Source organism: Diabrotica undecimpunctata, chromosome 2, assembly GCF_040954645.1.
Source record: "Diabrotica undecimpunctata isolate CICGRU chromosome 2, icDiaUnde3, whole genome shotgun sequence".
Taxonomy (NCBI): Eukaryota; Metazoa; Arthropoda; class Insecta; order Coleoptera; family Chrysomelidae; genus Diabrotica; species Diabrotica undecimpunctata.
In genome coordinates this window covers 2519725-2535463 of record NC_092804.1, presented here as the reverse complement: position 1 = coordinate 2535463, position 15739 = coordinate 2519725, and the positions used below count along the sequence as shown (strand labels likewise).

General features: G+C 36.3%; 2 protein-coding genes across 3 annotated transcripts in view; both read left to right on the top strand.

Moving 5' to 3' along the window:
* Nucleotides 1-8086: 8086 nt before the first annotated feature.
* Nucleotides 8087-10579, top strand: LOC140434061 (dynein axonemal heavy chain 2-like). Its single transcript, XM_072522065.1, has 2 exons — nt 8087-8235; nt 10057-10579. Exons 1-2 carry the CDS (start codon nt 8151-8153, stop codon nt 10497-10499), a joined length of 528 nt encoding a protein of 175 aa, XP_072378166.1. The 5' UTR covers nt 8087-8150; the 3' UTR covers nt 10500-10579.
* Nucleotides 10580-12457: 1878 nt separating this feature from the next.
* kl-2 (dynein heavy chain 2, axonemal kl-2) overlaps nt 12458-15739 on the top strand; it is a 105748-nt gene continuing 102466 nt past the window's right edge. For both annotated transcript variants that reach the window (XM_072522064.1, XM_072522063.1), the window contains exons 1-2: nt 12458-12608; nt 14074-14195. In XM_072522064.1, the coding sequence (XP_072378165.1) occupies nt 12484-12608; nt 14074-14195 (247 nt within the window). In that variant the 5' untranslated portion in view covers nt 12458-12483. The remainder of the gene's footprint in view (nt 12609-14073; nt 14196-15739) is intronic.

Below are 15739 nucleotides of genomic sequence, written 5' to 3'. Positions count from 1 at the left end.
CATAAAAAGAGTATTGGATTGGATGCGTCGAAGTGGAAGACCTTCTTGGCAAGACATTAGTGCATGTAGTCCAGAAGTCAAGTGTTACTGGAGCCAATGGAATTGCCTAGTGCTGAAAGATGATCATTAATGACGGCGGTTCGTCTCACGGGGCAAAGTCGTTCTTCTAATTCAAGACAATGATTACGATTTGCACTGTATGCCCGTCTTGACTGAGCATCATCATTTGAATGACTCTTTCCAGCCCTGTGTTCCATTTGTTCTAGCTTTCTGACTGTTGTATTATTTTCTTGCAATTTACGGCGAATGTGACCTACGTCGCCATCATTCGAACATCTGGTTTCGTGTCTCTTCGGCATCATGTTGCGAACTACTTTCCGTACGATTTCCTCCAGACGTTTCTCGTTTTGTTCGTCGCTCTCTTCAGAGGTTCGTACTCGATAGCTCCGAGAAACTTGACTAGCTGTTTCATGTTCCAAGGCAATAGCGAGCGCTTCATCTAAAACTTTTGGTCTTGCTAGTCGTAAAGCTTTCTGTAGTTCAATGTCTCTTAACCCATTGACGAAGGCATCTACAGCGATTTCTTCCAAAACGTTGTCTGGTGCCTCTGGATAGGCCAACAGCGCTATACGAGCAATATTTGCTTCAAATTCTTGCAAACTCTCACTTGCTCGTTGGATTCTACTTCTTATTTGTACTTTGTAGACTGGTTGTAGATGGGCATCTCCGTAACGTTTATCTAGTCGAGTGAACAAGGTCTGGTAACATTTTTCTTGACCCTTAGGAATTGATCTTAGGATATCCGCAGCATCACCTCGTAAAGCATCGAAAACATCGAAACCCATCGAAAACATCTACTTTCATAAACGAATACAGGCAAAGATAAATGGAAAACTAACACAGTGTATATAAGTACAAAGCGGAGTCAGACAGAGTGACTCGTTAAGCCCACTATTCTTTAATATAATAATCAAGGTATTATCTTTAATGTATTGTTACGATAAATATACTGGCCTAACTTTTATGACTAATTATTCTGTTTTATTGTAGAAATTTCGGTGGAAGTCTAGAACCAAAATTATGGTGAATGAGCCGGCTAAGCTTCTCGATCTTTCGATGCTGTTCTAGTATATCAGGATTTCGTATATAAATACAACATTTTTATATGGAGGGCAGTTAATACTCAAGACCCGCGCTCGCGAATTTGTACGTACGGATATAATAAATTATTGTAAGATAAGTTAATATAAATAAAGAAATAAATTAAATCCGTAAGTGTTATAAATATTGAACCTTTTAATAAATTCACAACAAATGGTGTCAGAGTGAGATCGAACATAAATTAGACTTATAATAATAATACAAGTGAATATAAAATAAATTGTGAAAATGGCTACGATTTATGAGCTGACAGTGACTAATTTAAGAAGACATCTTGAAGACAGAGAATTATCTTCCACCGGAAAAAAGGCTGAGTTAGTCCAACGACTAAAGAACGCTTTGCTAGAAGAAGGACTAGATCCAGAGACTTATATATTTGAAGACAAACATGATGCTGTCATCTCGTCGATTTCGAAATTGGAGAACAAAGTTTCTGACGATATTTCGAAAGTTTCTTCTGATGTAGCCAAAGTTTCCGGCGACATCGCATCATTAGAGAACAAAGTTTCCGACGATATTTCGAAAGTGTCTTCTGATGTAGCCAAAGTTTCCGGCGACATCGCATCATTGGAGAACAAAGTATCCGGCGACATCGCTTCTTTAGAAAGCAAAGTTTCTAACGAGATTTCTTCTCTGGAAAGCAAAGTTTCTGCTAACATCTCTAAAGTCACTTCTGAAATATCTGCTCTTGACGATAGAGTGTCTTCGCTAAAAAACCAAGTTGCTGCCGATAAGTTGGCCTTCGAAGAAAAGATTAAAGAGATGGAAAGGAAGATGGAAGAAACAGGGACAGCAGAGAGAGGTAACAATCCGATTACAGTGGAGATAAAAGAAGACGAGACGAAATTTAAGTTGGAGACACGGCCGAAATTTGAAGGAAGTGGAGGTTCTATTCATGTTAAAGTCCCAACTTTCGACGGAAAATCATCATGGAACAACTACATGAAACAGTTCGAATCAGCCGCAAGAGCAAATGGATGGTCTGAAAAAGAAAAGGCTGTAAACCTGACTATCGCTCTTCGAGGAGATGCCTTAGATGTGCTTCAGACCATAGCCGTAGAGGAGACCGATGATTTCGAACAACTGAAGAAGAGGTTAAATATGCGATATGGCCACGAACATTTGGAGCATGTATATCAGTCACAGCTTAAAAATCGTAGACAGAAGAAAGATGAGGCTCTTCAAGAATATGAGGTAGATATTGCCAGATTAGTACGATATGCTTATCCAACAGCTCCCGAAGACATGATGGAAAAATTGGCCGTTCAAACGTTTATTGATGGTCTTCGTGATCATGAAATGCAGAGAACACTACGATTAGCTCGTCACAAGACGCTGGTTGATGTCCTATCCGCCGCCCTCGAATACGAGTCAGCTACGCAGGCCTCTGGCGGGTACAGTAAAGTTAGGACTGTAAAAGAGGAAGGAGATGAAGATAAACTTGACCAGCTCGTTAATATGATGAAAAGCATGACATACAAGAAAACGAAGACCATCAGATGCTGGAATTGTGGCGAAATAGGACACGTACGAAGCTCCTGTAAGCACCCTAGGTACGACGCAAATCAAGAAACTCACCATCAGGAAAACTAGAACGGGTCAGCCTTAGGGGGGCAGCTTCGACCCAAAACTTTTCCAAAGACCCTCTCATACTAATAGCTTCTTTGAAATGTCGTGAAGATAGTGTATATGTAGATGGAGACATAAATGGTAAAAAGCATACGTTGTTGGTGGATACCGGAGCGACCAGAACCATTATACGCCCGACAGTTATAAACAGCCGAAAGAAACTGTTACCAACGAGGTTACGACTTCGGACCGCTACAGGTGAAAATGCCAACATTCATGGAGAAATCCAGGTACAATTGGGAATTGGGGCAGAAAAGTTTGTCCATACTGTTATAGTTGCTGACATCGAAGAGGATGTTATATTAGGAATGGACGTAATGAATATGCATGGATTCCAATTGGATTTTAAGAATAAGGTAATCAAAGTTGGCAACGAGGAGGTATTTCTCCATCCACATAATGACAACACTGTGCAAGCAGCCATTACAGAAGATACAGTCGTGCCTGCGAGAAGCGAAACGATCATAGTAGCGCGACTACAGGGAATTGTAGACGAAGGGAGACCTGTTATGATGGAGCCTTGGAACCACGACGATGAGGTTGGCCGTGGAATCATAATTGGAAAGGAATTGGTGACTTCGGCTAAAGAAATTCCTGTGAGACTTATCAATGTCAACGACTACCCAGTGACCATAAAGAAAGAGACAAAAGTAGGAACTTGTGTACCTGTGACATCCATAATTCGTCAGGCGACAACATCTGATCATTCCAACGACAAATTCGACCAAATGGTTGCAGTTGCAGGACAGTCTCTAAATCAGATGGAGAAAAGGAAATTAAGGGAATTTCTTCGGCAGTATCGTGATATTTTCGTACCGAAAGGAGGAAAGACGGGAAGAACTACCGTTGTTAAGCATAAAATTGATACTGGTAATGCTAAGCCAATTCGTCAAACAGCTCGACGATTACCACAGGCGAAGAGAGAGGAAGCTGAAACGATTGTTCAGGAAATGAAGAAAGACGGGGTGATAGAACCTTCTACGAGTCCATGGGTCTCTCCGGTGGTCCTGGTTAAGAAGAAAGACGGAACGACGAGGTTCTGTGTGGATTACCGTTTGCTGAACAACGTTACCAAGAAAGATAGTTATCCTCTGCCTCGGATCGATGACACATTGGACACATTGGCTGGAAGTAAATTGTTTTCTACTTTAGACTTGAAGTCTGGATACTGGCAGGTAGAAATGGACCCAGTCGATAAAGAAAAGACAGCCTTCACCACAGGATCTGGATTGTGGCAATTCAACGTTATGCCATTTGGACTTTGTAATGCTCCTGCGACATTTGAGAGGCTTATGGAAAATGTGTTGAGAGGGTTATCTTGGAAAACATGCCTGGTTTATTTAGATGACATAATCGTCTTGGGGGAGACATTCGAAGATCATTTGAGGAATTTAGAAAACGTTTTTAATCGACTTAAAGCTGCCCAATTGATGCTAAACCCCAAGAAGTGCCAGCTATTTCAAGGTAAAGTCAATTATCTGGGTCATATAGTCAGTAAAGAAGGAGTGGCCGTGGATAAGGGAAAAATCGATTCCATTAAGGAATGGCCAAAACCAACTGACAAACATCAAGTGAGAAGTTTTCTTGGACTATGTACTTACTACCGGAGGTTTATTAAGAAGTTTGCAGATATCGCTAAGCCATTAACGCGACTTACAGAGGAAGCAAGAGAATACCGCTGGGATATAGACTGCCAAAATGCCTTTGAAACGTTGAAAAAGCATTTAATAACAGCACCAATTTTGGGGTATCCACTGCCAGAAGGAGAGTTCATCTTAGATACGGATGCAAGTAACGTGGGAATTGGAGGAGTGCTGTCTCAGATTCAAGGAGGACAGGAACGAGTCCTCGGATATTTTAGTAAAGTCCTTTCAAAACCTGAGCGGAATTATTGCGTCACGAGAAGAGAACTTCTGGCAGTAGTGAAATCAGTAGAGCACTTCTATCAATACCTCTATGGAAGGAAGTTTTTAATCCGAACCGACCATGCCGCCCTTAAGTGGTTGATGCAGTTTAAGAATCCAGAGGGTCAGATAGCCAGGTGGATCGAACGACTCCAAGAATACGATTTTAAGATTGAGCACCGAGCCGGAGTTAGCCACAGAAACGCTGATTCTCTTTCCAGAAGGCCATGCCCAGCAGAGTGTCCTCACTGCAACAAAACGGAATCCAAGGAAGCAGCAGTGCTAAGAACGACGATTGTCAACGACGACTGGACGCCTACTAAGATAAGGGAAGAACAAGAGAGAGATCCAGTTATACAGAAAATCCGAAAATGGAAAGAGGAAAACCGTCGACCACCTTGGCAGGAAATATCAAACCTATGCTCAGTAGTTAAGACGTATTGGGCCCAGTGGGACTCATTTATCATCGAAGATGGCTTGCTTAAACGAGTCCTGGAAAATGATGACGGTTCAGAGAAGAGAAGACAGTTGGTGATCCCAAAGAGCAGAATAGCCGAAGTACTTCGTCAGTTACACGACAGTCCATCGGGAGGGCATTTTGGTGTAAGGAAAACCCTTCAGCGAATTCGGGAACGGTTTTATTGGATGAACAGTTCCGACGACGTAAAAGACTGGTGTAAGAAATGTACTATTTGTGCTACGAGTAACGGGCCTCACCGGAAAAGGAGAGCTCCTATGAGACAATATAATGTTGGAAGCCCGTTTGAAAGAATAGCTTTGGACATTGCAGGGCCATTTCCAGAAAGTGAAAATGGGGGCAAGTACATGTTGGTAGTAATGGATTACTTCACTAAGTGGGTCGAGATTTACGCACTTCCAGACCAGAAGGCCGCCACCGTTGCAGATAAGTTGATCCAAGAATATATCAGCCGATTTGGAGTGCCTTTGGAGATCCATAGTGACCAAGGCAGGAACTTCGAAAGTGATCTATTCCAAGGAATATGTGATAGACTAGGCATGAAGAAAACAAGAACTACCGCGTATCATCCGCAATCGGATGGTATGGTAGAACGAATGAATAGGACAGTTGGCAAGTATTTGACAAAGATGGTGTCCGATCATCAGCGAGACTGGGACCAATACCTTCCGTTCTTCACAATGGCCTACAGATCTGCTGTTAACGAATCAACGGGCCAGACACCAGCCAGAGTCCTATTCGGACGCGAAATGCGACTACCTTGTGATCTAGAATTTGGGTGTCGACCTGGAGAAGATGTAGCAGGTGAAGATTATGTGATCGAATTACGAAGAAGAATGGACGATGTACATGAGTTGGTCCGTTCCCACCTTCAGATCGCTAGCGACCGAATGAAGAAACGGTACGATACACAAGCCGAAAAGGGTTGCTTTAAGAAGAACGACAAAGTATGGCTGTATAATCCCAAGAAGCGAAAAGGTTATTCTCCCAAATTGCAGCAGTTTTGGGAAGGTCCATACCTCATTATGGAGAAGATCAACGATGTCATCTACCGAATAAGCAAGATTCCGAAGGGAAAGCCGATGATAGTACACCATAACCGGCTGGCGTCTTTCGAAGGTGACCACGACGTAGATGAAGAAGTGGAAGTAAACCAAGTCCAAGACGTGTCTGACCTCACGTTTGAGGAATTCATGGGTGCCTATGGAGGTACCGGTAAAGCAAGACATGGTGTTACCACTGAAGAAAAGCAAGATCTACTCGCGCTCCCCGATGACTACTCGCTGGCCCTTACCATCCCGGCCAGTATCAAAGACGCACCAGGGTTGGCATCCGTCTTTCGAAGGAAGTTTGGTCGAGTTGCAGAACTTCAATGCCAAGTGCCAGCTCCCGGTAAAACCTTGAAACTCCAAGATGCATCACGTTACCTTTTCTACCTGGTAACAAAAGACACTGCCCGTGACCAACCTACCTACCGAGATGTATGGGAAGCCTTACTTCAATTGAGAGAGCACGTACTAGAGTCCGACGTGCAAAAGTTAGCCATGTCAAAGTTGGAGTGCCGCCAATTAGATTGGAGGGTTATCCGAAATATGGTGGAGGAGATCTTTAAAGACACCGAAGTCCAGGTGTTAGTCTGTTGCAATCCGCATAGTTACTGGTGCGGAGAGAAAACCGTCCCTTGTCATTTTTATACAACTGGAAGTTGTAAAAGAGGGTCCAGTTGCCGATACCAGCATACAGTTCCGGTTCCAGTCCCGACAAGGTTCCAGGAGGAACCATCTTTTAAGAGGGGGGCAATGTTACGATAAATATACTGGCCTAACTTTTATGACTAATTATTCTGTTTTATTGTAGAAATTTCGGTGGAAGTCTAGAACCAAAATTATGGTGAATGAGCCGGCTAAGCTTCTCGATCTTTCGATGCTGTTCTAGTATATCAGGATTTCGTATATAAATACAACATTTTTATATGGAGGGCAGTTAATACTCAAGACCCGCGCTCGCGAATTTGTACGTACGGATATAATAAATTATTGTAAGATAAGTTAATATAAATAAAGAAATAAATTAAATCCGTAAGTGTTATAAATATTGAACCTTTTAATAAATTCACAACAGTATCAAAGCAGTGTCTAAATTGGGGGTATCAATCTGCCTACTCCCCTTACTCGTGACGTACCAGTATTTTGTTCTCCAGAAATACGAGAACCGTCAAACGGCACTGAGGTCTCAATCTGTCTACTTTCCGCAAAATCTGCATGTTGTTTGAATCTGGAATCTTTATGTTTTATTTCATCTTAAACAGGTTTCACATTGTACTACCATTGTAATAGAAATTCAAAAATCGTATTATGAGATTATTAAGACATAATAATAACAACATATATAGACTACAGAGACAATAATCAGTATTAAATACTCAATATTAAATATACCGGTGTGTTTAGTTTCCGGGTTGAAACGCGTTGAGGTAGGGTACACCAGATATACTCAAACTCAACGCAAATAGGTAGGTATACATAGCGAGTACTATGAAACAAATATAGGCAGTTCTTTCTTAAATTAATTTTTGTTAAATTTAAATAATACTGCCATTGAATATGTTTTTACAACTTCAATTTTATGAATTATAAACTGCTGTAAGTTGTAGGTTTTTTAAGCTAATCTGTCTTGCTTCTTAGTTGCGCCACATATAGGCAACGTACAATATCCTCATTGGAATATGGAATCTAAAATTTCACATAAAACGTATACTAATCTTTTCAAATTACTACATCATTATTTTTATAATATTTTAGTAAAATTTTCTAACAATAAATTATTTATCATGTAATAAAAAAAGAATATAAGAAATTAAATTTATTATTATTGATAAAACAGTGGGTTGCTACAACAAAGTGACGTTAGTAGGTATTAATATCAATAATTGTGGATTATCAAAGTTAAGACACTAATATTAGATATACGATTAAGATATGGCAGCTTCGCCGCCACATGTTGTAATTGAAGAAGCTGATGTTATTGAAAAAGATTCATTGTTTTCTTCGGAAGAATCAGAAGGTATTTTTAGCATTTAGTAAAATTATTGACGAGTGTCTTAGTTAGTGCCATCTTTAGATACGTCAAAGAATCGATAGTTTGAAATGAATATATTCTTAGATCATTTATGTAGCTTATAGCTTATGTACACGTTTCCAGATTATTATTCTCCGGATATTTTCATTAATGAATAACAGTTTACAATTTTTTGAAATAATTTTTTAAATTCAAAATATATTTGTTAAACATTAAATTTTTTAAACGAGGTAGGTACGTTTGTTTTTATATTAAATTATTGCGTGATGATAGAAAAATATGGGTGGTGACAGAAACATATATAAAAAATAAATAAAAAATTCAGATTTACATTAAAATTTATTATAACAACACATTACAATACTATTCGTCGCTGAAAGGGTACGATTTTTTAAAATTCGTCAACTACACTAAAATTATCTATATTTAGAGCAAATTCTTCTTCTCTTGTTTTCCAAAGGGCACCAGACATATTACAGTCTTGCAGCCGTGTCGATCGAAGTATCGATTTATTCCTGCAAAAGCTCTTACCTCTGTAATATTTTTAGGTACTGAAATTTTTACCATTGCTTTCACTTTCTCTTCACTTTTCTTTAACCCTTATGCTGATATGATATGCCCTAAATATTTGATACTACTTTGAAAAGAACTACATTTACTACTATTTAATCTAAAACCTGCTTCATCCAATCTTTTTAAAACTTTATATAAATTTGCAACATGCTCAGCAGCATCTCTCCATGTTACCACTACATCATCCAAATAATTCACTGTCCCTGCACAACCTTGCAACACCTTCTCTACTGTCCACTGGAAAATTCCACAAGCTAGCTTGGTACGATAGGGTAAACGGTTAACTTTAAATATACCATACGGTGTGCTCCACGCAGGAAGTTCTGCTGTCTCTGGTTCCACCTGTAATTGATTGTACGCATTCAAAAAATCTAGCTTGCTGAACTGTTTCCCTCCTTGCAACGCTGCAAATATATCTTTAATTCTGGGAATGGGGTGGTTAACAGTTTGCAAATATTTATTTATTGTAACTTTGTAGTTAGCACAAACTCTGACATCTGACATCTATTCCATTAGCCTTGTACACTGGTACTAACGGTGTTCTCCAGTTTGCATTAGGCACTTGCTCTATCACTTTACTTTCTTTTAATTTCTCAATCTCTTTAACTACTTTTTTCCTAAATGCAAACGGTATCGGAACTGGTTTCCAAAAAGGTGTAGTTCCTTCTTCAATTTCTAATTTAATATTTTCATATTTAAATGTCCCTAACCCAATCTGCTCGTGGCAAGTGACATCAGAACTCTCGTCTGCAATCATAGAAAGAGGCTGCCCTTTCACTTCCATGTACAGTTACGAAAAGTGCAGTTTTTTGGGGCCGATTATAAGTGTAACTTAAATGTAAGGTAATTTTAAGATGTAATTTTTGTTTCTTCCTATGATTTAAATTTTTTTATCTCTGCTTCTCTCTGACTTTCAGTTTAGCCTCTTTTTTCTTTTGGATTTCAAGATCTATATCTTCGGTATAACTCTTTGAAGTTTCTATTCTAACTTCATGGCAACTTGTATTTTGATGTATTTTAAATCGTTTTGTAGCTGTATTCTATGATGAATATCTACTACAAAAAACATCTGCACAAAAAACAGAGAGCTGCATCTTTTGTTGGACTATATTCCATCCATTTGAGGCTATGGATTGGCTTATGATATACACTGAAAAATGCCAATTCTGTGATCAATGTTTCTATCTATGTGTGTATATTAATAATTTAGTTCTATTTTTTGTCTTGTTACAGAGGTCGTAGTAGAAGAAGTTCAAGAAGTAACCTCACAAGATCGCTTGGTAGAGTACAGCGAAGAAGATATAAATACTTTGGTATCGTACGTAAAAAGTATAACAACATTATACAAGCTAAAATCGACAGACTGGACGGAAGAAAACGAAGACGTGATAAAGACTTGGTTCCGAGATCCAAGTCTACCAATTCTTTGCGTGTTTTTCTGCAGCGATAATTTAATTTGTACGACCGGCTTGCCTGATGGACAAATCGAAATTGATCTGATGTATTTTTTAAGAGAGACAGCTCAGGAGTTCAGCGTACAAACGTTTCATGATAATATAACTTTTGGTACGGTAGACGAAAACATCGAAGGAACGCTGTTGAATATTATTCGGGATGTGTTCGTTCCCGTACTTTTATCTACAGAGAAATGGCCCGATAGAATCCTTTTTATTTAATTTATAAGTTTTATAAAACTTGTGATTACTTATAGCCTAAGATTCCACTGCAGGATCATTACGTTTATAACGTAGTTAATCAAACTCACATTTTTATATACTTTTAAAATTTAAAATCATTTTGAAAACTAAATACAGTATCCAGCAAGACTACTCATCTCTCATTAAACATTGTATGTCCACCACTTATTTCATCTTCCAAAATCAATTCTACAGACAAAAAAATGGTGCCCCAATGAGCTCAACACTATCTCCAGTAATTGCCAATATATTTATAGAATACTTCGAGACCCGAGCACTATCCACATTATTGCTCTAACCCACATGTTGACACGATATGTAAACGATTTATTCGTCATTTGGCCACATGGTAGGGATGCTTTGGTGTCTTTTCAAAGCAATCTGAATGATATACATCCTACTATCGAGTTCACGATGGAGGTGGAAATTGATTCATCCCTACCGTTTCTCGACGTTATCACAAAGAAAAAGCAATCCCAAAGTTTTCATTACTCTGTTTATCAAAACCCACTCATACCAATCACTTACAAAATCCTACTGTCAGAAATGTTTGCAAAATTAGTCCTTTTATGAAGGATTTTTAAATAAATTTTTTGTGATACATGATATACAGCCAACTACAGGAACTTAGTTTCCTTGTGGATTTTAATTTGACGGTATGGTCAACTTGGCTCATCAGTACATGCGCTTAGTCATCAAAAGATGCACTTTGAACCTAGATATTTGGTTCATCTCCCAATTTATAAATAACCAGGCCTTCCCTACTTTTTGTAAGGAAAAAATCAAAATTCCAGGAAATGTTCCAGTCACCTTAAAGAACACCTTCTAACTAAAAATTGTAAAAAAGGAGAATTGTAAACATTATAGCAAGGTTAACTACATAGATTGTAAAAAAAAATAATTATATACCTTTTATAAGGAATTTTTAAATAAATTTTTTCACTATACTAAATTAAAATTTATAAATTTTTACACAGTATGCTAAAAAATCATCAAAATAAAATAATACATAATCAATTGATGGATTCGACCGTTACTTGATGGAAATTCATTTTATTTAACAATAAAACACTGAAAACTTTGTTTTCAAAACTTCCACAAAATTTATTTTAAATTCTTATCACTACAGCTGTTTCGGCTAATTGCCTTTCTCAAGTTATCTGTTTTTGGCATGGGTTTACACTTTATAGTCTCAAACAGATCACTTGAGAAAGGCAATTAGCCGAAACAGCTGTAGTGATAAGAATTTAAAATAAATTTTGTGGAAGTTTTGAAAACAAAGTTTTCAGTGTTTTATTTGTTACATAATACATAATCAACAAAAAATAAAAAAAACTGAAATACTTTTAATTTGACCAAAATTTTCTCTATTGCATTCTTTTGCATTTGAGTGTATAATATTATATAAGGTGAAAGGGAATTAAGAATGTAAACAAAAAATATTAAAATATATAAGGTATCTCATAAAAAAACATAAGTTGGTACTACATCTCCTTATGTGGAAGCTATTGATGATTTGATTAAGCAATCGATACTTTAACGAAAAAAGAAGTCATGACATCTTAACCACTTTTTTTCTATTTCCTCTAGTTTTTGGTATATCTTATAAAACATACCAATTTGGGACACTTTGTACATTCAAGTGAAACACAGATCAAGTTTCTTTAGTACAGATATGACTATTATTTATATATAAAGGAACGAACAAATTCATTCATATAATATATGCCCTCAGGCCGTAGTTCACCATTTAAAAGTTTTTGTATCTGGAGTTGTATCTGGAGACCAGTTGGTTGTATGATGGTACTTAATATTTCTTACTACAGCCGCCTTTAATCCATTGACTTTGGAATTACTCCAAACTTGCGTGTATACGTTTTTCCCATTTCCCAATGTGAGATCCAACATATTCCTTAACCTTGGTATTATAGGTGTAAGAAATGAGTTTTGTCAAAACGTTCAAATGTTTCTGGCGAGACTTACTGACCTTCATTATAAGTTGTTCGGTTTAACAATATTATATGTCCCCCAAGAAGTTTTGAGTATATCGCTCGAAGATGCAAACGTCGATAAGGAATTAATTAAAAGGTAATATAATTACAGTTATATTAAAAAAAAAGGGTACAAGTATTAGAAAGAGAAATTAACGTCATCCTATTTGTGTAAAACCGGCTGGGATTTTTGGAGGTTATCAAATGTCACAGGTTATTAAAAATATAAATCATTGGCGTTGAGCATTAATTAGACGAAACCATTTATTCAACAATTATATAAAGAATAATTTTAATGACTGTTACAAATAGAATTTAGTATTTGGTGATAGAACCGTCTGCTTCTATAACTTTATTTAGTCTATTTGGCATACTTTGAATTATATTAGATATCATATTTGGATCAAGATCTTCCCAGCACTCTAAGATTGTATCCCACAATCGATCTGAATTTTGTGACATAAAATTTCTTTTATACATTTTTTTAACAATTATGCCCCAAATGTTTTCAATTGGATTTATATCTGGACTGTGCCCAGGCCATGGCAATACTTCTAGGTTTTGCGTTTGAAACCAATTCCTTACGGCATGAGCAGTGTGGATTGAACAATTATCTTGTTGATATATAAAAGTATTATTAGGATACAATTGCTCAATAGAAGGGAGCATTACGTGTTCCAAAACGTTAATGTAATTGTCGGCAGTAAATCTTCCCTCTAATCGCCAACAAACACCAGGTCCATGTATACTAATCCAACCCCATACATTTACAGAAAAACGTCCAGATTTATTATGAGAGTGAACATGTCGTTCTTCAAACCTAGTATTGGCTGGACGATAAACACGGATTTGACCGTTATAGGTCGACTGAAAAGTCTTTTCATCAGTAAAAATGACGTTCCAAAATTGTGGGTTGCGGTAAATATAGTTTAGTGCAAATATTACTCTTGCTTGCCGATGTTTAACAGTTACTAATGGGTTTTTAGCAGCTGGTCGGTTTTTAAATTCAGATTCATTGATCCTTCTGCTTACAGTAGGTTGGGCACCAATAAATCCCGTATGAATCCTTGAATCCTTCGACGTCGCAAATGGATTATCTCTTAAGAATTGAACTAAAGCAGCATCTTGTTGAGGAGTGGATACTTTAGAACGCCCTGAACCAACTTTTCTTTTTAATGATTGTTGTTGGACCCATCGTTGCTTAATTCTGAAGATTGTTTTCAAATTTCTATTATAGAAATTTGATAGCGCACGAATTGACCATCCTTCTTCCATTTTCGTAATTATTTGAGCCTTTTCAATCTAACTTAAATGACGAGGCATATTAATTTTTTATTGTACGTAACGTTAAACCTTCTATCAAATTAAACGTCTTTGACGTCTATGAGTTGTATTTTTGATCACTTATGACATTTGATAACCTCCAAAAATCTCAGCCGGTTTTACACAAATAGGATGATTAACTAATACTTGTACCCTTTTTTTTAATATAACTGTACAACAATTTTTTTTAAATAATTGTACGTTGATAATGATATTATTAAAGAATCAAACTGTTGTAGACTTGAAGGTATAGTTGTCTACTGGACTAAGCAAATCCGTGTTGGTTTGCAAGATCAAGACCAAAATACTCCAGAAGATCTTTTATGTCCTCAAGATGAGTTTGAATTTTGGAAATATAGATGTAAGTATATTTTATAAGTTTTGTAGGGTTCATAGGAAATAATGTGTATTCATATATTCTCCTTATATTTTTTTATATATTTTATATTTCTTAGCCAGGATCAATTTCTCTTCTCTTCTTCAGTAATGAAAATAAACTACCTTGGAAGTACACTGTCCCGCTATGGAGACCTGGACAAAGAATTGAGAGATTAAGCACAAAAAGCAAATAGATACCCTAACCCATCAAAGCCTGAATATTTTTTTTTGTTAAACTGGTGGTTTTTTACCAAGTTTAGTTTAGGAAAAATACAAATAATCAGAAAAAACGGGTGTGGCAGTCCAGTGGAACTGCCGGTAGAAGTTATACTTCTATACACGCGTTCGCCGTTAAAAATTTATACAGGAGTCACTCTGCACAATCATTACATATGTAATGCTATAGGTAAGAGAGAGCAGAAAGAGAAAAATAATTATTAGTTATATAGGTATATGGTGCATCGTTTGCTGTATATAAACATTTGACCTGTAATAGGAGTATAGTAAATGAAGAATTGTATCAACATTTTAATGAAAATATATATTTTCGTATTATATTAATAATTTATATTAATGAAAATTTATATTTATATACACATACTCTGCAGTAAAATTCATTGTTTATTTTGTTATTAATATAAAAATTACAATACAATAAATATACTGCAACATAATTCAATATAATAATACAATATAAATTAAAATGTAATATTCATAAGTATTTAACTGCCAATATACATAAACTTACTTTACGAAGATAAAAATAAAAAACCAACAACTCGGATTATGTTGTAAATTTTTATTTTATTTTAAAATTTGTTTTTTGCGTATATTACATATATTTAATAAGATTAACGTAAGGTTTTTAATATTTCAAAAATAAAAAAGGAAATTCATAATTGGGATTCGAGCTCACAACCACCAGCGTATGAACCAAACACGTAAAGGATTTGCCGATTAGACATGACACTAACGGATTTTAAAATTAACAGTTCTCGGTAAAACAGTGACTATTTTGAAATACAAAAGCCTAAAATAATTATAAACGTTTAATTTTAAATAATACAAAACATATCACATAAATAATAATATTAATAAATATTATATTATATACGTATATATAATATATATAATATTAAATATATATACAAAAGGAACATTTTTATTCTCGAGAGAGGAAGAGAGAGAAAATATATCTTCTGTCTATCTCTCTTACTCATTATCTTACATATGTAATGGTTTCACCATCGAGCAAAAAGACAAAAGAGGGAATGTAAAGGTAGTGGGGGCAAAAATATTGTTAGACAGGAAGTGCCATCTTGAGAGGCCACATTAAACAAGGAAAGAGAGACTCTTTCCTGGTTTAAGAAATCAAATTTAGTTGGGTTATGTTATTGCTGATGTTATTGTTTGTCCCAACTGTCACATGAAAGATTATTTGTATTTTCTATTGAAGTTTTTTAACAATTGTTTCACATTTTAGACTATTATTGTTATTATTTAATTAAAACCTTATTGTGTTCTAGT